General features: G+C 37.1%; 4 protein-coding genes across 4 annotated transcripts in view; 1 reads left to right on the top strand and 3 right to left on the bottom strand.

Moving 5' to 3' along the window:
- Positions 1-7,341, top strand: part of svep1 (sushi, von Willebrand factor type A, EGF and pentraxin domain containing 1) — a 103,264-nt gene extending 95,923 nt beyond the window's left edge. Inside the window, exons 45-49 of the mRNA XM_079257337.1 lie at positions 1,520-1,690; positions 3,041-3,136; positions 4,747-4,842; positions 5,175-5,268; positions 7,168-7,341. Of these exons, the coding sequence (XP_079113463.1) occupies positions 1,520-1,690; positions 3,041-3,136; positions 4,747-4,842; positions 5,175-5,268; positions 7,168-7,198 (488 nt within the window). The 3' untranslated portion in view covers positions 7,199-7,341. The remainder of the gene's footprint in view (positions 1-1,519; positions 1,691-3,040; positions 3,137-4,746; positions 4,843-5,174; positions 5,269-7,167) is intronic.
- Positions 7,342-7,556: 215 nt separating this feature from the next.
- txnb (thioredoxin b) lies at positions 7,557-10,516 on the bottom strand. Its single transcript, XM_079257336.1, has 5 exons — positions 10,379-10,516; positions 9,472-9,576; positions 8,888-8,953; positions 8,243-8,308; positions 7,557-7,881 (listed from the first exon to the last, which is right to left on the bottom strand). The coding sequence occupies exons 1-5, from the start codon at positions 10,400-10,402 to the stop codon at positions 7,819-7,821; spliced, it is 324 nt and encodes a 107-aa protein (XP_079113462.1). The 5' UTR covers positions 10,403-10,516; the 3' UTR covers positions 7,557-7,818.
- Positions 10,517-12,218: 1,702 nt separating this feature from the next.
- LOC306768885 (prostaglandin reductase 1-like) lies at positions 12,219-17,274 on the bottom strand. Its single transcript, XM_079257352.1, has 9 exons — positions 17,224-17,274; positions 16,511-16,635; positions 16,338-16,383; positions 16,182-16,241; positions 14,160-14,327; positions 13,299-13,572; positions 13,114-13,219; positions 12,759-12,877; positions 12,219-12,633 (listed from the first exon to the last, which is right to left on the bottom strand). The coding sequence occupies exons 2-9, from the start codon at positions 16,614-16,616 to the stop codon at positions 12,523-12,525; spliced, it is 990 nt and encodes a 329-aa protein (XP_079113478.1). The 5' UTR covers positions 16,617-16,635; positions 17,224-17,274; the 3' UTR covers positions 12,219-12,522.
- Positions 17,275-18,779: 1,505 nt separating this feature from the next.
- Positions 18,780-22,671, bottom strand: LOC306769515 (prostaglandin reductase 1-like; the record flags this gene model as incomplete). Its single annotated transcript, XM_079258142.1, has 8 exons — positions 18,780-18,890; positions 19,016-19,134; positions 19,361-19,466; positions 19,554-19,827; positions 19,952-20,119; positions 22,278-22,337; positions 22,436-22,481; positions 22,566-22,671. The coding sequence occupies 8 exons, from the start codon at positions 22,669-22,671 to the stop codon at positions 18,780-18,782; spliced, it is 990 nt and encodes a 329-aa protein (XP_079114268.1).
- Positions 22,672-24,671: the final 2,000 nt, after the last annotated feature.

Here is a 24,671-nt window from a genome sequence, read left to right as displayed (position 1 = left end):
CCATCTTTACACATTAACTTTATAGAAAAGCTGAAATACAGTAGTTCCTACGTTTTAATGAACTATCTATGAGACAGAAGATTTTTACAATCTTTTGCTATTTTTAGTTAATTCTCTGTTTAAAATGGCAAAAACACAACAGGAAATAAAGAGGCATCATTAAATCAGATGTGGTAGTAGTATTACATATTATTACACAATCATCACCTGGTAGTATTACATACAGAAACACATGTTCACTCAAAAAGCCATTACTGAAAAAGCCTGACCACTCTGTCACTAATATTTACACTTTAATAGTTGAGCTGTTGACTCCCAAGGAAATATAATACACAGTGAATATATTATACAAATACCAATAATGTCCTTTGTATATTTAGTGTGTTCCTTTTTAGTTCCTATTGACTGAAAATGATTTCTCCTTTCCTATTCCTGGTTTTTAATGGTAACGTTTAACTACCCATGACACCATTTTGCCCCAGTGTTTCATCATATTTCCATAACATACTAGACTAGATATTTTTCACTATAAATGATTATTAGGAGTGTTTTTTTTTTTTAATTGAGTTGAGATCCAGGTCATGTGATTTACTCATGTTTGAAGAGCTCAGTCAGTTTGAATGTTAAATTACCAACCAATGACTTTAATCATGAAAATGAGGTAAACTACTGTGCACACTTCTGCATGTTCCCCTCTTCTTGCACCAGATGCTTTGCACTCTTGCATGGCTGTTACCTTAAATGTACCTATTGGCTTGAGAATTATCTCTCTTTGTTGTTTTGCTGCTTTAATCAAGACAAAAGATGCTGCATCAAACACAGCGCTTGTGTCCCGTATGCTGAAATAATTAGCGGCACCTCTGCAGCTGCTATGGCAACCTTTGTCTGCTGTACTTTGATGTGTCTTAAGCGCAGTTGTCCTGAATATTCAGCACAATGGTGTTGATGTTGCCATGTTTTGCTGCATGTGTTTGCATGTTATTAACTCTCCTATATGCATGTTTATTAGTGTCCTTGTCATCTACGGGGAAATTTCTGCCACTTCAAACCATGACACACAACTGATCTGGTACCATTTTGTATATGTTGCATGAAAATCACTGTTAAGCGTAATGAGAGATGCAGAAATTATGTTTGATGTCACATAATCATCACAGACTTGTCTGTTGTCAGTTTTGCTGTCGTATTTTTTACACTTCTGTGCAAATAACAGAACCCACAACAAGGCATTGGAGCTCTGTCAGTGTTTAATGCTGTTTATTTTGTTTAGTTCTGTGAGTGTAGGTCAGAGTTGCCTCCTTGCAAATTGATGGATGAGTGGAAAATATATAAATCCAAATAAACATTAAACAAAATAACATCTCTGACTGCCTCCAATGTAATTAAGATTACAGATGATCATTTTAATTTTTAAACTTTATTTAAAATTGCAGCAGTTTTTGTAGACAGTCACTTAATGAGGAGAAGAAAAAGGTTTATTGAGTAACTCGTGGGTTGCTCCATTTGGGCTGTTGTGCAGGGGTTTCCTGTGGCCCCCCCCTCCACGTGGTCAACGGGGTGGTGCGGGGGGCAGTGTTCCAGTTCGGGGACGTGGCTGTGTATTCGTGTTTTAGCGGCTACATCATGGAGGGTGTTGGAAGGAGCAGGTGTCAGGAAAACGGCACCTGGACGCCGCCTCCCACATGCAGAGGTAGAAGGGAGTCTCCCCCTCTCTGAGGACACTTCCTGCTTCAGCTGACTGTCTCTTCTGCACAAAGCATCGTGCCGCTTTTCTGCTTTTTAACTCCTTTCCAAACCGCTGCTTACCTACAACACTTGCTTTATTTTTTCCAAAGCCATGGATACTTCTTGACCTGAAATCATGGGTGGGTGGGATTACCACCGCCTGCATGTGGATGACATGTAGAATAAGTTATTTTCCAAAAATTTGCTTATGGGGATAAACATATTTCCTGTTCAGGCAGTGGTTTTATGGTTTAGCTAGTTATCAAAAGAAGCCACTTTATCACACAATCTCTTATGTCATTCGCTGTTTGGACTCTGTGTCCTGAACTATCACCATAAAATTCTGATTTAATATTTGTCTGTAGCCTGGATCCAGCAAAAACCACCTTTAAACATGTAAGAAACAAACTATTCCTGTGTTTTTCTTTATTATCAACATTATTATCTTGTGGATGATTGAAAAAAAAAAAGTTGGCCATTTACTTATTTTTATTTTTTTATTAAAGCTTAAATTATAACACGTGAAGCTGCAGAAAGTCATGATTCACTGAAGTTTAACAAAGAAAAACGTGTGAGCAAATGCAAGATGTGACGGTGATATTCTGTTGATACTGAGCCGACTGGTTAAATTATAAAGCTGACACTCTTTAATAAACCTTAACTCTAAAAATTATTTGAATCAAATACATGAGCAGGGAAATTTGGTTTGAAAACAAAGGTAAAGTTTTGCTCCGAGATCACTAACGCTAATGAAAAGTGTCACTTATTAAATGATTACAAAATTAATTAATTTTTTAATTATGTCTAAATAAACACATAACATTGTATATTCGGGTGATGTTATTAAACCTTATTGATATCTGTGTTTATTTGACCAACCAGCAGACAGCCAACAAACCATATAATGAAGTCTTTGGAAGAATAAAGCGAAAAGCCATCAGCAGTCTCTTACAGCATGAAATTCAAATTGTCACTTTACATGTCTTCTATGCAAAAAAAAAAGAGAAAAAAACAAGGGCTGGGTCCAGGCTTTCCTCAGACACTGCTGAGTTTGTTTGCCTTTCTGTCTGCACTCTTACATCATCAGGGTGTTACTGCGAACGTTAATGTGCTGCATGTGAATTCGGCTTTTGTTTTTGTGTGCATGAGGTTACACGGCCCAGAGCGGCAGCAGATGTCCTGGGGACGGTGAAACCCATGACTGTTGAGTCCTTATTTTACTGGAAAGGGAGTTCACTGATTAACTCCCACTCAGTAGGAATACACCAACGTTAACACAGCACACTTGTGTATGTGTGTGTGTCTGCTTCTGTAGCAGTGTGCTGGCTTCATTGTCAGAACGGAGGTGTGTGTCAGCGGCCCAACACCTGTGCCTGCCCAGAGGGCTGGATGGGCCGACTCTGTGAGGAGCGTAAGTATTTCTCACCATTTAACACCTTTGTTGACACAGAGTCTCAACATGAAACCCCAGAACATGATCCAGGAGCCCAACCGGTCTACGGAGCAGGTTGGGCATATATATGTCTGTATATATATATATATATATATATATATATATATATATATATATCTCACAAGGATTAGATCATTTCTCTTGATTCATATCGCTTTAATTAAGGTGAATAAACCTCAAACCTACACAAGTTATTGTCGATCAGCTAGTTGATGCATTACCATTCAGTTGTGTGTAGAAGTTATAATATCAGCTTTAGAAATGTTCATGCTTTACAAGATGAAGATGTTAGCATACATACATACATAGAAAACGTTTGCATCCTGACACAAACAAAGATGGTGGACACATTGAGTATTGTAACTATTTGCAACTGTTTTATATCATGTACTTTTTTTTATTAATATTTTTATTTGTTTGGGACAGTGCATGTTAATGAACAGACAGAATAAAACACATGCATTCAAGCAGGTCTAATTGTCACACAGGAGGCGCAACACAGTCCAAAAAAAAAAAACCCCATAAAATAATGTACAGATGTAATGGTGGTCGTGGCATGTTAAAACAAAATAAATAAAGAAAATAAAAACAGGTAAAAACGTCCTCCCAGTCACCTTGGTTCTTTTAAAAAAATCAGGGGGAGTTAGTAGTGGCACAGCAATAAGTTAAAAACACATGCAATAAAACAATTCCATTTAAAAACCATGCCTTTGACCCCGTCACACAGAAGTACAAAAATAACAACTTTTAAAATTAGCAAGTAATAGATCCTGTAGAATATTTCCAAGCCCATTCACTGGCACTGCCATATTGGCACACTACGCAGTTTACACAACACACAAAGCAGTGAAGCATTACACTTCCATAAAACTTTTCCCATTCATACACAATATATTTATAGATTAACATTTACAACATGATATCTAATGTGTGCAATGTTGATTTTACTATAGCTGGTCTTTTAATTGAGTCTTATAATGATTATATGTTAACATTCTCTGAGTGTTAATGGCAGGTCGTTCCATAGATCCCACCTGAGACAGACAGGACCGTCTTACCAAAGGCTTATTATCAGATCTCCTCTGATGGTGGCTCGTGTTGTTCTTTCAGGGTTTTCTTTACGTTTGATAAAATCTTTCAACACTGAAGGAACAAGGGAGTCTAAAACAGGTTGTTTTTAAATTGATCATGTTTTGAGTTTATATTTTTCCAAAACATGACAATGATGGTGGTTTTATGTTTTTTATCCAGTATTTTTAGCACCTTTTTTTTTTTTTTTTTTTAATAAAGGCTTTCCAAGGTTTGAGGGTTGTGAGGCAGGCGGAATTTGACAGAAATTGTCGTGTACTTCAGAATTGCCCATGAATTTCCTCTGTGTCATAAAAATCTAATATGTTTGAATTACTAATTTTGATCTAAATCAATTGAAGCAACAATAAAATCAAATCTTTTACGACAACTTTTTCTCTACAATCACAAGTATCTTAGTTTCTAAACGGTTTTGATCTCAACAAAGTGACATAACCATTGCTGTTAATTATTTCCGCTCGTCTCTCCTTTAACAACAGCCATCTGCATCCTGCCGTGCCTGAACGGAGGCCACTGCGTGGCTCCCTACCAGTGCAAATGTCCCACTGGGTGGACTGGCACACGCTGTCACGCTGGTGAGTTCATGTATTTAGGTCAGTGTCGGAATGAGCAGAGTTCCAATTATCTAGGTGATCAGTGATCTGATCATCTCCATGCAACACGTCATCCATGTTTCCTTGCTGGTGCGAGTATTTAGTGTATCATAGACTTTTTATATCATCATGCAGCATCATTTGACGACTTTATTTATGCTTATGTGTATCGTTTTCTGTTTTACTTTATTAGATTAAATTTCATGCAGCACCTGATGATGACACAACTGCAAGCTTATCTGTGTTTTCTCATAGCGAGAAAACTAAACGTAGCCATGGCAGTGATTATCGTGCTGTGTTTTGTTTGTACACAGCTGTGTGTTCGTCACCTTGTCTGAATGGAGGCAGATGCATCAGGCCGAACAAATGTAGCTGCAGTCCAGGCTGGAGTGGACACGACTGCTCCAGGTGATGGTACAAACACTCACGCCGAAACACCTGAAAGATATTTTAACTTAAATATGATCATTTCAATGCCTAAAAACTGCAAGAATTTGACCAAATGTTTTTGAATTAGGATTCAACTTATAGCTGCCTTTACAGAGCTGCTCAGATAATTTTTTTTAACTTTGAAAACCAAATTTTAAATATATAATATTCATAAGGATTTTTTTTTGTTAATAGAATAACACAAAAAAAAATTAACCATTAAAAGCTCAACCCAATAAAAAAATTTTAGAAAAAGGTTACATTTCTTTACTTGAACTCTTCATTCGGCCCTTTAACAAAATGTAAAAATGACTAATTTTCTTGTATATTTTCCTATGACTGTTAATATTATCATGTTAATATTTTTGTATTGTAGTCTTGTGCTTCCTTATATTCATTAGATGTCCGAAGACAAATATAACAGGGCATACTGTTATACAAGGATACTGTTATGCAAGTATAACTGTGTAATAACAGAGTTGTGAGCAAAGTTTTCATCATAAAGTTATACAAAATGTTTAAGGTGAATGGGAAGAAATGGAAAAATACAAACCCAATATGAGTTCAATTTAAAATAAATCCTCAAATAGAAAAAGTAGAGTAGTCATGTCCACAAGACCCGAATGATGCCATCAGCTCATCTTTATGGCAGATAATGGCGATAAAGATAAGCTGATGGCTTTCAGTTTCATTTTCACAGAAGACTAGCAAGCTGTCTCAGCATCAGAAAGGCATGAAAGTAACCCAAGGCTACGTGGCTATAGTCAATTAATCTAAAACCTCTTTTTTTAACAGGTAATGTTATTTGTCTGAGATGTGACATTAGGAATCAGTGCAAAGTTAAGGTTGTCAGAGATTGTGGGAAAATACCACAGTTCTGCTACTCATGAACCCAAGTGTGGCTTTACAGACTCAAAGCTCAACCACTGAAAGATATTTCTTGTCTAATATAGATTCACCAGTTTTAGTAGGCAGCAGAATGAAGATTAATTGTAAAAAGATAGATGTCCAACCTACAGGTAGACACAGTGGTGGTCTTGTCTGTCTGCTTTTATACCTCTGGTGCTGGAAAAATATAATTAGACAGTAAGGTGTTCCCAAAGTGTGTCAGAAAACTGGAAGGTTTTAACTCTTTTGGCTTGTTAGTGACCTGGAGCTCATCTGCAGTACAAGACAATGGTTATAATGGAACAAATGGACTTAAAACTGGTTAGTAATGCAACTTAGTTTAAATCTCTTTAATAATGAAAGAATAATATATGAAAATGTTTCCATGTGGAGCCACTGATGCTCCTCCCTGAAGCCACCTTGCAAAGTACGGCACCAGACTGCAACCACATGCATTTAGCTTTAAAAGCAGTTGAGCTTATACTTTTTAGTGATCTGGTTTAGGTACACGTTTAAAAGCCTCTTGGAACTGTCTCAGTTACTTTTGATTTGATGTAAATGGAAAAACAACGACGCAAAAAGATGCAACATAGAGTTCAAGGTTTACATTTTTACTTTCAGTTTGTCACACTGTATTACCACAAGCGGGAAGGTCTCTGCACGTCATTTATTCACTTTTAGCAAGAACGTGCAGGAAATTCAGAACAGAATTTCTTTCACTTTGTTCCATCCCGGTGTGCAAAGCTAAATGATAAGCTTTTCAGCAATTTAACTCTTGAACAGCAAAATTTATTATATTCCATCTGCTAAATCCTGATTATTCCAAACATTTAAGGACAGTCATGTTAATTTTACATAGCACACATCTTTCAGACAAGTCAGGTAGAGCTTCTACCTGGTTTGTTTTCAGTGTTTTAGGTCTAACCTGGAGAAATCATGTACATGAGCAGTACATTTATTTTACCACAACTTATTTTCTTCTTCTTCCAGGAAGAGGAAATCAGTCTACTACCACTTCTAAAGGTTCCACTCGCCTCCATGTGATTCATCTTATGAAGGGAATTCTTGTATATTTAACTTGACACACTTGTAAACCATTCACTCATCTCTGCAAAGCAAGAACCATTTTGTAAAATAAAGCTGTATTTTTTCATATAGAGACTCAACAGTATTAAACATTTGCTGCTATATACTTGTACGATGTGTAAAAACTATTTGTGATGGTCCAATGTATATGTGTAAACTATTTCACATTTTTATTAAAGCATAAAATATCAGTGAGAGCTATGAATAGTGTTTTTAAAACCCTTCAATTAAAATTATGCTGTTTCTTGCACTTAAAATGAATGACACAAAGTGTGAGTTACTCTTTTTATTACATCCACCTGGTTAGACAGCGTTAGGAGGTACAGCCATTACTCAAGACAGCATACAAAGTGGTCATCAGATTGGAATTAAACTGCCTTTAAGACAATGCACACTGAATAACAGGACCATATCACCGGCACATGATGAGTGGAATAAATTATTGCCAGGCTGGACAGAAGACTTGATGTTATCATAAGAAATGAAAGAATTGTTTCTCAGGCATCTTGAAAAAGCATAACAGTTTAAGTTTGGGGTGTGTGTGGACTGGTCAGTCTATCTGAGTTCACAGATCTTTTCTGTCAGCGTTTTCAAGTTGGCACCAGAGAACTCATGCACCTGAAAGAGAGACAGAGAGCATTAACAACGTAATACAGAGCACATTACATAGTGTACCGCAAACATTTCATGTAATAAATCTCTTGCTTACTCTGCGTGTCAAAACGTTCTGTTTGCTCACCTTCTCATGAGGTACACTCTTGTAAAATTAAACTGAATCAACTATTTAAAAACAGCTGCTAAAAGCTGCCCCCCCCCCCCCCCATTATGTGGAGGTTTCCTTCCTAAAAATCATTCTAAAGTAAAAGAAATGAAGATGCTTTCAGGCAGCAAACTAAACTAGAGTGAAGAGGAAATGTAACTAAAATTAAACAACTCTTTCTGCTGGATGTGAGAATGAAGGAGGAATCTTTGGTCTTACCTTCTGTCCATTCTTGTAGAAGTGGAATGTAGGCATGCAGGAAATTTTGCAATGGCTGCTCACATCCTTGGGGAGAAGGAAAAACAAACAAACAAAAAAAAAACAAACCACATTTTAATAAAGGGTTTGACTTACTGATGTCAGTGTTACTGGAACTTTCCACTGGGATCATCTGCAGTTTGCTTATTGAGTTTATAGTCATGAAACTTCCAGTTTGTGTGCCCTGCACACTTTACAACGCACTGACTACACATTCTGTCAAAAGATGTAGCCCTTTTGAGAAACTAGATAAATAAATAAAAAAATAAAAAGGGGCTTAGAGCTTTCCTCTGGTTGTGCTGTGAAGTAGCAGAGACCATTTAGCTTCTCATTAGATGAGCCAAGTGCAGATCTGTGGTCTGGTGAAGTTGATTTTATTAATGTTTCACATTGCTTTGAGCATTACTGTCATGGCTACCAATAAATAATTAAATATAGGAACACTCCTTTCATTCTCCTCTCATAAAACAGGGTTCATTTACATCCCTCGACAAGCAGTACACTTCTGTAACGAGGACAGATATCTGTGCTGTCAGCAGTTGGGGTAAACTTACTGCTCTCTACACACTTAGGATGAAATAAATCAATTTGTTTAAATAGACTTACATCAGCTTCATCCACATCCACCTTCAGGAAAACTACATTCTTGTTTGCCGGATCTTCTGACAATCTCTGCAAGAGTCAAATTGAGCATTAACTCAGATGATGTATGTGACATTAGTAGGAAAAGAGCTACTCCTGCTTATTAAAAAAAAAAAAAAAAGTTGTAGGCAGACAGCCACAACCAGTCTACTAATATCTTAGTAAGTGATAAGGAACAATCATATTTTCCACTGAAGCAGGCATTTCCTGTAAGACCAGCCAAACAACAATGGTTGCCCTAGTAACAGGCCTCATCTTGAAACTGATGTGTTTGTCTGGAAGAAGTGCAGGAATCAGCTGCTGTGCGTTCAAACATTTCAAGTTTTTTAAAGGTTTAAGTTAAAACATCTTTTGTCCTCATCATCCTGTTAAATTTCTCCTTGATGTTATCTTCACCGTAGGTGTGAATTCAGTGTGCTTCTGCACCTCACAGGCACTATTTGAAATGGTAAAAGGTGTCGTACTTCTAAGCCAATTTCAAAATTAATCTAGTTGGTTTTGACCAAAAAAAAAAAAAAAAAAAAAGACTGATATAATCATTTACTCACAACAAACTCCGGTGCGATCTGTTTGCAGGGGCCACACCAGGTAGCTGTGAAGTCCACCACTACCAGCTTGTCTCCCGCTTCCTTCAGGATATTATTGAAATCATCCTGTTTTAAAAGGAAAAAAAGGGGTTGGGGGGTTATAACATTACATTTCCTGTTACTAGAATAATTGACGTCAAGTCTAATTATATTACACTGTTGCTTTAGGTTTTGCTGTCCTTTAGCTTACAGCTTGCCCAACATGGGCCTCGTTATGGCATTTTTAAAATAAAAAAAAAAGAGAAAACGCAATCAGCGTCATGCAAAGCCTGTGTTATCAGATGTGTAAGGTCTGCCAGTGGCTCCACCTTTCCATGTACAGCCCTGCAGAGTGCAGCTCCGGCCTCCAGTGAAACTCCATACAACGCTACGTAGCTCCGTGGTCCGCTTCGGTTCCCGCGATATGCACAGACAACACGGATCAACCCACGGCCGTGTTTACAACAACAACAACAACAAAAAAAAAAACTCAGGCAGACTCGACTGATTATTTCCTTAGCATTTCAACATCGGCCAGATGCCAGCCCGACCACAACACGGCAAAGTCCAACAACCTCGTGCGTGGTAGTGGTTACAGTCATCGACCAACATTTTACATCAGATGCTCGCAAGCTTAAGAAAAACGCGATGTGGATTAGATTTATTCTGGATATACGTTGTTAGCATGAGGTTAGTTTAGGCTTTAGACAAATATAGCTAGACAGGAACACCTAGAAAATGTGCTTGAGCAAAAGGAGTCACGAGCGGGAGGGAGCAGTGGCGCGCGCGCGCGCCTGCTCCGGTAAAAAGCCGAAAGCCTCAACCATCGTGTTACAAACACTGAAAGTAAGAACAGTAAAACCTGGAGAATAAGCATAAATCAACTTACCAAACTTTCCACCTGGCGAACCATGGTTAAGTCTGTTTTAGGAGTGCGGTCGTCGAACAAACGGAGAGCCTACAAGTTCGGCAATGTCCTACTTCCAGTAACCGCTTGACCAGCTTATGAAGGCGGAGTCAAGTTAGCCAAACCCACGGCGGAAGTTTGAGCAGCTGGATGTCCAAAATAAACGTCAATTAATACGTTTATTTGTTTCCCCCCCCCCCCCCCCCCCCCCCCCTTTACTTTTAATTTCTTTTCTTATTTAACAAACGGAAAATAGTTTTAAACAGACTCAAGGCACTACATTGTCTCTTTGAAAGCTTTAAATGTGCTTTCTTGAGGTTAACGCGTCGTTTTCTAAATTCATGACAACTCCACATTTTTCACCTATAATTTAGTTTATTCTTAACGGTAACAACAGCAAAAATGACCAACACTATGATATTTAACACAAATGTGTTATATATTTAACACAAATGTCAATGTATTCTTTGCATACAGTTGCTTGCTCAGGATGGGAGATTGAGTTGGACCCTCCAACTCAATCTGTTGATTTCCTTATAGGCTATTATAAATTGGCTTTCATTATGTTTTTTCTGTCTGTAAAGCGTCTTGAGATGGCATTGTCGTGATTTGACACTATATAAATAAAGTTGAATTGAATTGTATTAGTCTACCGTAATGTTGGGTAAATAGCATGTAAATTATTAGTATCCAGTCTCTATAGTTTTCAAACTGTTTCAGAAAAAGGTGCAAAAATAAATTGGTGAGTAAAACAAACAATATAGTTAACTTATGAACTGTTGTTGTTCTCTTTAACAGAAAACTATTTGACTTTTAAAAGGAAGTTAACATTTTGTAACTTAACCTTTTAAACCCTGACGTCCCGAGGGAAGGATGTGGAGAACAGATGTGCCAAAATGGACATTTTAGAGATTTAGAGCTACAACAGCATCATTCCACATGGATTTAATCCGTATAGTGTTTTATATTTTATTTTAGGTTAACCAGAAACTTTAATTTATTCTCCACCGGTAACACTTTTATAGGCTACTGGTATTTAAACATCTAAAATATCACGGCTTATCTCTTACTGGCTACAAAAATATTGCAACTAACCCCGTGGTTGGATGCTATTTCCAACTTAGGCCTAAAGACAGGCACATGGCTAAAATTGGGTGATTAGTAACTAATGGGAATTAGTAGGAAGTGTTTCAAGTCATAATGACTTGACAAATTCTTCGTTTACCGTAAATGACCGAGTCGGCGCGTGTCATGAATGTTGTAATATCGCGAGAAAACGCCCAATATGCGCGAGGCAAAAGGAAGTACCTCTATCATTACATCAGAGCTTCATGTGCTTTATGTCTAAGAAATGCCTTTTCGCAATGTATAATGACACAACGCAGTGGTGGATACTACTATATCTAACATATAAAAAGCAATGTTTAATAAACTTTTCTTCGCATAGAGGTAAAGCTAAGCAGTTACTATGGCTCACACCTGGCTGTAACATACACGTATACATGGAGCTGCCTTTCAAACCCACAACATGGTCGTAAATTTAAATGTGTATCTGTCTCTTGATCAAACAGTGTTTTCATTGTTATTTAATGAATAACTGAATGAATTGACTCACTTCTGGACATATGAGAGTTCACATCCTGCACTTCTTCCCTGTTCTCTTTATACAAGTTTGCATCAACTTTAAAATATATAAGAGCCTACTACTTAAGGTTAAAGATGCAGGAAAAACCTTTCTTGTCCATACAAAGGCTTACAGTTACAATAAAGCATCATTATTTTATTTTACAAGTGCACACTTGTAAATCCAGGTACAGGCCATGTAATTTAGTAACAGTCTTGTGTTTTGACACCTTAACAATGAGTATATTGAGTTTCTGTATAAAAATTGATAAACAACATATGCTACAAGAAAAGTATGTAGATACAAAGAAATCAAATGAAAAACATATAGTTTTCTAAACAAACTATCAAAGACTCAGTGCAGATACTACTTCAGGTTTACCATTAACAACTCGATTAAACACACACTGATATGTTGAAATGATTATTTTACAGTGGTAACAAGTATGTTGCTCTGTTAATCATTTAAGAGTTGTTTAAAAGTGTAATTTACTAGCAACATATCAGGCTGCTACAATGGCCTTGCCGATGTTTTCTCCTTGCAGCATCCCCATAAAAGCAGCTGGCATGTTTTCAAAGCCCTTTGTGACGTGCTCCCGATATTGCAGTTTCCCCTGCAGAGACAGAATTTAGAAAATCAGATTATCAACACTGAGGCTGAAAAACAATAAAAGTTTTCTTGTTTACTGAAATACTGAAAAAGTCTCAATGTTATCTGGTGTCAGAATAATAAGATTACCTCTTTCAGCCATGCCATCAGTCTCTTTAGGCTTTCCGGATGTTTGTGTTCCCACCTGCTTTGCATGAAACCCTCCATCTTAAGCTGCTTAAAGATCATGGTCAAGTGTGGATATGGTCCTGAGAAAATAGGCAACAATTTATGATAAAATGATGGTCTACCGCACAGCTCTTATGAAGCTTCAGCAATACAGTGGCGCCCTCTAGTGACAAACATAAAAGTACATTACATGAAAAGTCAATACTCTTAAAGTTTTAATTGTATTTCACTTTGTTTTAATCAAGCAACAAGTTAAAATAGGATCTAAAGGACTATTACTGTAGAAGAGGACAGTGTGTACAGCACAAGAACACACCTGTCTGGGGTGCAGCATCATTGTATGTGGAGATGCTTCCACACACAGCAATTCTCCCAAAGTTCTTCATCTGTTGTAAAGCAACACTTGAAAAAACACCTCCAACCTAAACCAAGACAGAGACTTCGGTTACACTTTAAAATAATAAAAGAAAATTGTGTGAAATCTAAAACAGCACTGCTTACATTTTCAAAGAAGCAGTCATATCCATCAGGAGATGCTTTCCTCAGTGCCTCCTCCAGAGAACTGACAGTTTTATAGTTGAAGGCCTCATCAAATCCCAGCTCTTTGAGGTACGCCACCTTCGCATCAGACCCTGCTGAGCCCACCACCTTACAGCCCTTGATCTTGGCAATCTGTCCCACCACAGATCCCACTGCTCCAGCTGCAGCATTCACCAGCAGGGTCTCACCTTTCTGCAATCCCAGAACTTCCTCAATCCCATACAGAGCCGTCAGTCTGCAGAAGAGGAGAAAAATAAAGACAAACACTGTTTTCATGATGCAAACTTTCTGGAAATGTTTCCGTAACACAAACATGTCAGTGTCCGGAAAGTGAGTCGAGAGAAAATATCTGAAGCCTTAAAAGTTTGTTTTATGTAACAAAAAAAAAACAAAAAAAAAAAGACAATTCTACAGTTTCTTCTATCAAAAACACTTCAGAAAAACCATTTCCTTCTTTTCACCAGAATCAAACATCCGTATTACTGATTTTATTTGTACTCAGTGAAAGGGGGGTCCCATCCTTTAGAAAAGTTCAATCATTAAAGAATGTTTCTTATCCCTCTATCATTTTACACCGACAGCTGACTTTTTGTTTCAGTGACATAAGCATGTCAGTTAGCTTGGAAATTAATATAAACTCCTCGTAACTGTTTCCCTGTCCAAACATTACCAACAAGACAAATAACCTGTTCATTTTCTTCACTGTGAACATATTTTCATAACAGCATCTTCAATATACATTAAAAAAAAAAACCCACAACTATTTCCTTCTTTCAACAAAAATGAAAAGTATCCATTTTACTGTGTATTGTACAGACATACCCTGGCATGCCGACAGTTCCCAGAGCCAGTGACAATGACACATCTTGTGGCCAGTCAGGCATAATGGGAATAAGGTCCGTCCCATCAGAGACGGCGTGGCTTCTCCAACCACAACGACTCACAGCGTGGCTTCCAACAGGAAATGCTGCGTTTTTGCTTTGAATAACTCTGTTCAAAACACGAGAAACAAAACAAACACATAAAAACTAAACAAAGTCTGTTAGCTGTGATTTTTATATGTTGAGGGTAATGTGCATTTGTATAAAAATGGAAGTGAAAAATAAACAGAGTTACAGTTAATATCAGGATCATCCGTGTACAGCTGGACTTGTCTGACGGACAGAAATGTACAAAGCTGCCTTAAGCGTGCTGAGGGTCAAGATTTCAATGCATAAGGGACGTCACCGAGGTAAAAAAAAAAAAACGTACGCATAACGGGTCAATCATCTGGCATAACAAGCATTTACCTGGTGAGTTGATGAATTTTTTTTGGGTTGACACTTTATTTATTGATCTGTGTGTTTAATAAAACTCAGTAGGTCAGCAGCCCAACCTACACCTCTTCCCACCATGGTCCCTGTGCCAACAGTAAGCACACGACTTTCTTCCCTGACCACCAGCACATAAAACATGTTGATCTGAAGCACTTTGGGTCTGTTCTTCACTGACACCAGGCTGAACCAATCAGATACTGTAGGGCCCTTACGGCTTTTTGTCTGTGGATGCATCTACCTGCCAGAAACGAAGAGAGTAAACGGAGAGGCGGTGCAGAGAAAATACACATTTCAACAAACAAATAAATAAATAAAAAGGAAAGAAAGAAAGGCGATGGTAGGAGTTGTGTTGAGCTGCACTGCTTTCACATAGCTGAGGTTCTGTTCTCAGCAAACAGACCCATTAAACCCAGCAAGTCTGAGCCATACAAGCCATCAACATGCTTGCTGTTTATATAGTGATAATGAAATGAAATATAATAACACAACATTAAAGTCACTAAATATTTCTGATGATCCGAAACATACGATTCTCGTTTAGAGACAGTGTTTCTTTTTAAAACCACGTCTGCACTAAGTCTGATTATGATCGTCACAGTTTCACTAATAACTCTGAACACGGTGTGTGTGCCAGACTGGTTCATTTGCTGATAAGTGAAGGTGCACATATATTGGGAGTGAGTTTTCTCAGAAAAAAGATAAACCAAACCACATCCTGTATCAACATGTCTTAACCACACCACCAGGATGGTGTGATGCAAAAAGGTCCCTGGTTTGATTCTCCACCTGCCATTCACATCTTCCCTAAGAGAGGATGTTTGTCTCAGTGTTATCCCAGTGATGGACTGGTGACCTAACCAGTTTAGCCTGCCTCTAGGCTAACAGCAGCTGGTCTCCTGTGATCCTATACTGGAATAAGCCTGTATAGACGGTGAAGTTATCTCAAGTCAGAGGGTTACTTTTTTTTCCCCCACAAAAATATTCTTGCAAATTCAATGAGTCTGGATTTCACAATATGGAAAAGAGACCGTCATTTTTTCTTGCAATATAATCTGCATCTCTACTCAGAAAATTTAACCTCAAAGAAGACAGCAGACGCATGCAAAGCGGAAACTAACCGTGCATTTGTTAACATGTACTCAGTTCTGTTTGTGTTGCTTAGCATCCCAGACTGATACAAATGCGTGGCAGATCATGCTTTTCAGGACACTGTGACGGCCTCCAAATTGCAGAAAATACACAACATATGGGTTTCAAACAGTTTTTTTTCAAGGTTTTTTTCTAAAGTATGTTTATTGAGTAATTTACTTGACGAAAACATTCTCAGTGAAAACAGATTTCCATGTCTGAATACTCAGTCAGGAATGTTTTGACCCGCCGTTGATCTTTAGTCATTGGGAATCAAAGCGTTTGGTAATTGACAGCAGGTGCAGACTGTGTTTTCTTACAGAAAACATGCTGCACAGTACAGCACGATGGATAAAAGACCTGTGTGTTATTGTGCTTGTTGACAATTTGTTTTCCTTACCTCGCCACTTGAGTTCCAATCATGATGTCTCCTTCTTTCATCCGGATCCTGCTGAACGGCCTGGCGAAGACAACAGATAATCTCAACCTGTTCAGCTCAAGCAATGATTCATAACAATCATTTAATGCAGTGGCTATTTAAATCCTCTCCACCCACCTCATGTATGGATCCACGCTGAGAAAAACCGCTTCCAAAACCACCTCTGTAAGGAAAACATTTACATGTGCACTTGTTTAAAAAGCTTAATGCTTAATAATTATGTAAGTTCTGAAAAGATCCAATATGCACCATTTAATTCCATGTCCAGACAATAAATAAATTGATCTTGCCTCCATCTTTGGGCTCGGGGAGCTCCTCCACCACAAGCTTAAAGTCACTGTCCTTTGGGAAGCCATCAAAGTGCTTTGCCAGGATCCACGACTTTGCCTGGACCATGATTGTTTCTGTGTAGCAGCTGTGAGTAATATATGTTTGTTAGCTATCAACAAACAGACAGGAACATCTGGAACATCTCTGTCACACCCAGTTTAGTGAAAAACTTTCTTAGATGCTCTACCAAGAAACAGATAAAGACTTCCCGTTTATAGACAACTCAGTCATGAAACAGAAAAGGTGTCAAAACTGTTGAAAACTAATATCAGCCATATGAAATAGACTTCTGGAGCGAGAAAACTCTAAAGTATACATCACTTTCTTCATTATCATTCGCTTAGGGTCCATTTGGTGTAATAAGCAGTCATTTTAAATGAATGTAAACATGTAAAAAAAAACCGTAAATCTACCCAAATCAGTAGAGTATACAAAACAGAAAGAGCTATTTTGTTTGTTTTCCAGCTAGGACTAGACTAAAGGCTTGATATTTTCCTTTATACTTCCCTCTTAAATCAAAGCAAGTCAATAAAGTCTTACTGTTCTTGATGTCGATATCCACGTTTATAAGAAAATGTGCAAAGCTACAATTAAAAACCAATAAGAAATGGCCAGCCTTAATCTTTTACCTTCGTACTGGCTGCTAAAATCGTGCGTAATGTCTTTTATTTACCTTGCCTGTCGTCTCTCGCCTCACAAAGAAAGGATAAGCAGGCACCAGCAGGCAACCGCGCTGCGAAAGTGTGAGAAAGAGGGCGGGGCATAAGCGCCTATTCTTAAATGTGATTGGTTGAAAGTTTAGCAAAGCGTGTGACGTAGGACGTTTTGGTCTGAATGAAGTCGAGACAGGAACAGCAAACCTCACACAAAATGCTGGCACTTCGCCCCACGCAAAACTCAGTGATATGACAACACTGACTAAGCGTCACAGTGACTGTTTTGATATAAATATATATATATCAAAACAGTTACCGAGATACACACACACACACACACACACACACACACACACACACACATATATATATATATATATATATATATATATATATATATATATATATATATATATATATATATATATATATATATATATACACACACACACATTATCGGTATGGAAAGAACTGACCTATCAAAACTGTACAAAGACTTTTAAATGGGAATTTATTTTATTCTATTTTATTTCTTTTATTTATTGTTTTTACAAAGTCAGTTGTGATGAGTTTTACATTGTGCAGCCTGACATTCTCTTTTAAATATTACACTTCTTTGTTTTAGTCTAAACAAAACAAAAAAAAACAAAAACAAAAAAAAAACAGGCTACTTTGTTGGACTTTTGCATTTATGCATCCACAATTTTTCAATTTGTTTCTTTAGCTAAATTTAAAACATTTATGAGCAAAAAAAATTGATTGATATATTTTGTTAAATTCTGTTTGACGTGCCAAATTTATTGTAGTGCATTATTTAATTAATATTGTATTGGGGGTCAGAAGACAAATGTCAGATTTTGTATGCCATTTTCAGACAAGTTTTTACAATAAAATAATGCATATGGTCTCAGAAACTATGTTTTAAACATGAATATCCATATTATAGGCTTAACATTAAGGACTGGCATTGGATCAAATTGTGTTAATCAATCAATCAATCAATTTTTATCAATCAACTTTCAATTAATTTTCAATTTTATGCAGTAAAAGCAGAAAACACAATTTGTTTCCTCATTTACATCTTTATTCCAAGACGAACTGTTCAATGGGATTCATTCAAATATACACTCACATACAACTTCAGCACCGTTCTAATGTTGCCTTAGTTTTATTGATTAAAAAATAATGTCATTGATGAAATGTTTTTCAATCACAGACGGAAAGAAATAAATATTAATAACTGTTCAAGGAATGTTGTTGCAGTACACATAAACCGAGTGTTTCAGACAGCAAATTATCTGTTTCAAGCATTTAAGAGACAGCGCTATGTCAAATCTAATTATTTCACAGTAAGTCATAAAGTTTTTCTTTAAACTGAATATAAAATGTTCTTAAATGAATAAAGACCCCTGAGGCACTTCAATTTCAAATACATTGTGGCTATGATTAGAAAAATATTATATATTGATAAGATACTTTATAGGAAAATAGCATGTATTGATTGTATTATAGTGATTATAAGCTCTGTTCATCATTTAAGAGTTGTTTAAAAGTGTAATTTATTAGCAACATTTCAGGCTGCTACAATGGCCTTGCCGATGTTTTCCCCCTGCAGCATCCCAATAAAAGCAGCTGGCATGTTTTCAAAGCCCTTTGTGACGTGCTCCCGATACTGCAGCTTCCCCTGCAGAGACAGAATTTATAAAATCAGATTAAAAACACTGAGATTGAAAAACACTGAAGTTTTCTTGTTTACTGAAATAATTTAAAAAGTCTCAATGTTATCTGGTGTCAGAATAAGATTATTACCTCTTTCAGCCATGCCATAAGTCTCTTTAGGCTTTCGGGATGTTTGTGTTCCCACCTGCTTTGCATGAAACCCTCCACCTTAAGCTGCTTCAGGTTTATGGTGATCAGTGGGTATGACCCTGATAAAGAGATTAGGCGAAAGAAATGTTTAAAAAGACAAAACAATACACACCCTTAAAAAAAAATTGATAAGATCATGCTGCTTTCTAGAGCTTTAAAGTATAGTAGTACTATGAGTTAAAAGCATTGAGATTAATTCTGCTATAGTGAGCATCAAGTTAAACGGATACCTGCTGGAAGACTATCAGTACAGATAAGGACAGTGTGTACTGTGGAAGAACACACCTGTTTGGGGTGTACCATCATTGTATGTGGAGATGCTTCCACACACAGCAATTCTCCCAAAGTTCTTCATCTGTTGTACAGCAACACTTGAAAAAACACCTCCAACCTAAACCAAGACAGAGACTCATTTGGTTACACTTTAAAATAATAAAAGAAAATATTATTAAAAACAATCTGCAACAGCACTGCTTACATTTTCAAAGAAGCAGTCATATCCATCAGGAGATGCTTTCCTCAGTGCCTCCTCCAGAGAACTGACAGTTTTATAGTTGAAGGCCTCATCAAATCCCAGCTCTTTGAGGTACGCCACCTTCGCATCAGACCCTGCTGAGCCCACCACCTTACAGCCCTTGATCTTGGCAATCTGTCCCACCACAGATCCCACTGCTCCAGCTGCAGCATTCACCAGCAGGGTCTCACCTTTCTGCAATCCCAAAACTTCCTCAATCCCATACAGAGCTGTCAGTCTGCAGAAAAGGAGAAAAATAAAGAACAGGTTTCAAAAACACACTTTTCCTGATAGTTTCATTGAAGTGTCTTCAGTCCAGATGTGAACAACTTGGAAATGTTTCCGTTGCAACATAATCTTACCCTGGCATGCCGATGGATCCCAGAGCCAGAGACAATGATACATCCTGAGGCCAATCAGAAATGATGGGAATGAGGTCCGTCCCATCAGAGACACTGTGGCTTCTCCAACCAGAGTTACTCACAACGTGGCTTCCAACAGGAAATGCTGTGTTTTTACTCTGGATAACTCTGTACAAAAGACAAGAAAACAGAAGAAATGTGTTATTCAAAATTTCCCAACATCTGTTGCATCAGTCTGCAGTGTCAAAGAGATGATTTAAAGCGCGCTACACCTGCAAGGTGTCAATGCACAGACATGAACAAGATTAAAATGTGTGCGGCACAACTACCGTTAAAAAGATATGATGCTGAAGCAAAACACAGAACCTGAAAATAGATGTTTTATACGTTTATTGACAGATGGAACGAGAGTGGAGCTGATGATGCACCCGCGGCTGCATCATAAAGACACCATTTTGAGAAACCCCATAATTATCCTCTTTTTAAGCCCTGGTATTCCTGCAATGCTGCAGGAATGCCCAAAATGTTCTCACAAACCGCAGGAATGCCTTTAATCTACCAACATATTTTATATATACATGAACATTATAATACTCTATTTCTTTTTTAGATCAAAGTATTTTTTTTCATATTTGTGACAATTAAACATGCAAACATATAACAATACTCCCACCCCATCCCACCCCTTGGTACCAGATCTCACATAAATCTTGACAGTGAAAGAAAGAAATTATCACTGTACACACTACACACATTTAGATCAATGCATTACTTGATGATAAACATGAACAACTACACAATTATGAATCAGTTTCACCAGCTAATATATTCTCAACCAAGTTTATAAATGATTGCCAGGAAGGGGGGGATTTTTCAACACTTCCTTTAACGGTAAACTTGATCTTTTCTAACTGAATGGTACTCATCACATTTTTGATCTACTGGCCAAATATTGGGGACTGGGAGTCCTTCCAGTTTTATGGATCAGTTTTATGGCCAGCAGAGAAGTCTTATGTTTTATTAGGGTTTATTCTGGAGGTATTGTGAAGGGGTTACACCAAAAAGCGCAATCAAAGGGCACAATATTCTATTTCAAATAATAATCTGAAAAGAAATACATGTCAAGCAGTATATAAGATTGATGTAACTCTTTTAGGTTATGAAAGGGCTGAAAAAAATGTGCTGAAAGGTTATAGGAATAACCCTGTAGCATATCTATGCAAGACAATGCTACATAAGGTGCATTCAAGTGCTCTGATTCTTGGCTCACAAGTAAAGGCCTAAAACATGACTGAACAATGACAGGCCCTCTTGCTCTACCTACTTACACCATGTTGTGAATTTAGACTCTTGTATTATAGGATCTCTACTTTACTTTCAGATTTTGTGTTGTGCTTTATATGTTCTCTAAAATTCAAACCTAAACACATGAGTTTAAAATAATTTCTTTTACGTAGTTGTCTATTAGCTTTGCGGATAAATATTCCTCCGAGTAAGACTGAACACTCTTATACATGTTCCAGATCTCTTCCATCACAAACCCTCTGCTCTACATCACCAAAGGTCTCCAAAGTATGTCTCCATCCCAGTCAGGACTCCAGTAACCACCATCTACCAGGAAATACAGTATTACAGAGTATTACAGTAATACAGAGACAGTATTCAGGGAATGATGGTTTTTTTGGGGAATGTGGGTGGGGGGGTGTGTGTGGGTGTGTGTGGGTGGGTTCTTTGCTCTATGTCCGTGTGTGTGTGTGTGTGTGTGTGTGTGAGTGTGTGGAAAGAGCTTGTGTCTATTATTTTTAAATGCCTTTTTATCCACTGTTTGTTTTAATCCATATGACTTGATTTTATCTTGTAAAGCACTTTGTGTTGCCCGTGGCATGAAAAGTGCTCAAGAAATAAAGTTTGATTTGATTTGATCTACCAGGAAATACAGGGCACCCTCTCCTCCCCATCATCTTCTTGGGCCATCAGTCCTGGCAGAGCACGGCATATGAGCATGTGCAGGTTGTTCATGGAGCAGCAGCAGAGTTCAAAACAAAGATAACATGACATGACTTGAAATGCGGCCTCAGCTCTCATTTGAGATTGATGACTGAAAACATTTTAGACTGACTGAAATGACCTTGATTAAAAATTAATTAAATCGGTCCTGATAAATGCAGTTTAGCTAACACGTGTGTACACTGATGCCTTAGAAGATGGTGTTTTTTGCAGAAATTTCTAGTTAAAATATCTGACACAAGTCACTCTACAAAACAACACCTTGGAAAGGATAAATGAGCTTTCTGTGCGTGAGTGTAAGTGCACTTGCTTTACTTACTTTGCCACTTGGGTTCCAATCATCGCATCTCCCTCCTTCATGTAAAGCTGGCTGAATGGCCTAATGACACATACAGATGTGTGTATATATACTGTAAATACACACTATATACTTTTAGCTTATAAAATGATTTTGTAGTGTATAAACACTTCACCAACCTCATATATGGATCCACACTGAGAAAGATTGCTTCCAAAACCACCTCTGAAAGAAAACAATGTTTACATGTTAATTAACAGTTGAGAACAAACAAAACAAAAAAGACTTATGGATAAAATTATATCTTGCCTCCATCTTTGGGCTTCGAGAGCTCCTCCTCCTGGAGCTTGAAGTCTGCATTCTTTGGGGGACCAACAAAATGTTTGGCCAGGATCCATGACTTGGCTTTGACCATGATTATTTAGCTGTAAAGTGCAGAGCTGTTAACTGTAAATGAATAGATAGGAACACACGGTACAGCAGTGTCACACCCAGAGCTGTGAATAATGTGATGCCTATGAAGCGCTTCCTAGAAAGAAATGAAAGAAAAAATAATGGGAAAAAAATACACAAGTAACAAAAAATAGTTGTGTCTAGTAAAAATGATAAAACACCTATCATACATGCATGTTTTTGGACTGTAAGAGGAAATCATCAGAACATACACACACATGGGGACACACTCCATATGCCAAGATTCAAACCAGCAATCTTCTTCCTATAGGGTGGCAGTGCTAACCACCACACAACCATTCAGGTTTGCTTGAGAGACGAGAAGACATACTGAGTTTATGATATAATTATTACAGTATGAAACTATTCAAATATCTTCATTACTTAAATCAGAAACTGACTGGCATATGAGATGGGCACTACTGCTACTACACATCATTAAAATTGTGCACTGACATCAGCATGGATGGAAAAACTGCTGTGAAGAAAATTAAGGTGGTACAAAAGAGGAAAAAATCCTGAACAATAACAGTTACATATTTCATTTGGACACTACTACTACTACAAGAACAACACCAGCAACTACTACTGTGACTAATATTACTACTACTACTACTAATAATAAAAAAAATTATAAATATAATAATTATAACGGATGAAAATCACTTGTTATATGCCTTCAAGTTGTTATACAGCTATCACAACAGAAATACGTAGAAACAAATTATGTATTGGCTACGCATGAAAAAACAATCATATATAGTTATAACGTGTGTGTGTGTGTGTGTGTGTGTATGTATGTACAGTTGTGCTCATATTTATTCATACCCTTTCATTAAAGAAGGGAAAAAACAGTTGCCTGTAAAATAAGATGACTAGTAATAGGGCTGCACGGTGGCGCAGTGGTTAGCACTGTGGCCTCACAGCAAGAAGGTCACTGGTTCAATCCTTGGCTGGTTTGGTTAGTGGCCTTTCTGTGTGGAGTTTGCATGTTCTCCCCGTGTATGCATGGGTTCTCTCCAGGTACTCCAGCTTCCTCCCACCTTCCAAAAACACATGCATGATAGGTTAATTGGTCACTCTAAATTGCCCCTAGGAGTGAGTGTGAGCATGAGTGTGGTTGTTCATCTCTCTGTGTGTGGCCCTGCGATGGACTGGCAAGCTGTACCCTGCCTGTTGCCCAAAGCCGGCGGGGATATGCTCCAGCTTCCCCACGACCCTGAATTGGAATAAGCAGTTCGGAAAATGAATGAATGAATGACTAGTAATAATAAATATTTTATAATTCTGGTTCAATAGAAATATTGTTTTTAAAAAGCAAACATATAAGGTCATTTATTACATATTCCATCACTCATAAACTAATATTTTGTTGAACAATCATTTAATGTTTCTGCTAGTCAGGTGTTTTCTGTTCCTCTCAGTCAGACTTCTGCACCTGTTGACAGGTATTTTGTCTCACTATTCAAAAGAAAAGTGATCTAATTTGTTCAGGAACAAATTGTTTTTTTTTTCTCTTTCTTTTTTCAACAATATTAAATGGAAAAAACTGTCTTATATTAATAAATTATATTTTTGCAAACTTTTAGTTATTGTTACTTTTTTAAGTCTCCAGTTTTTTGAGTGACTGTTGTAAATTCAGCCTTTAATGAAAGGGTAATAAGGGTAATACATATGAGCACAACTCTGTGTGTGTGTGTATGTATATATATGTATATATATATATATATATATATATATATATATATATATATATATATATATATATATATATATATATATATATATACACACATATAATATAATATATAATATATATATGTATATAATATATACATATAATGTATGTATATATTATGGTGATATATATATAATCAATGTGTGTGTATATGTATATGTGTATATATATATATATATATATATATATATATATATATATATATATATATATATATATATATA

Source organism: Telmatherina bonti (assembly GCF_933228915.1).
Source record: "Telmatherina bonti genome assembly, chromosome: 18".
NCBI lineage: Eukaryota > Metazoa > Chordata > Actinopteri > Atheriniformes > Telmatherinidae > Telmatherina > Telmatherina bonti.
This window is presented reverse-complemented; position numbering and strand designations above follow the sequence as displayed.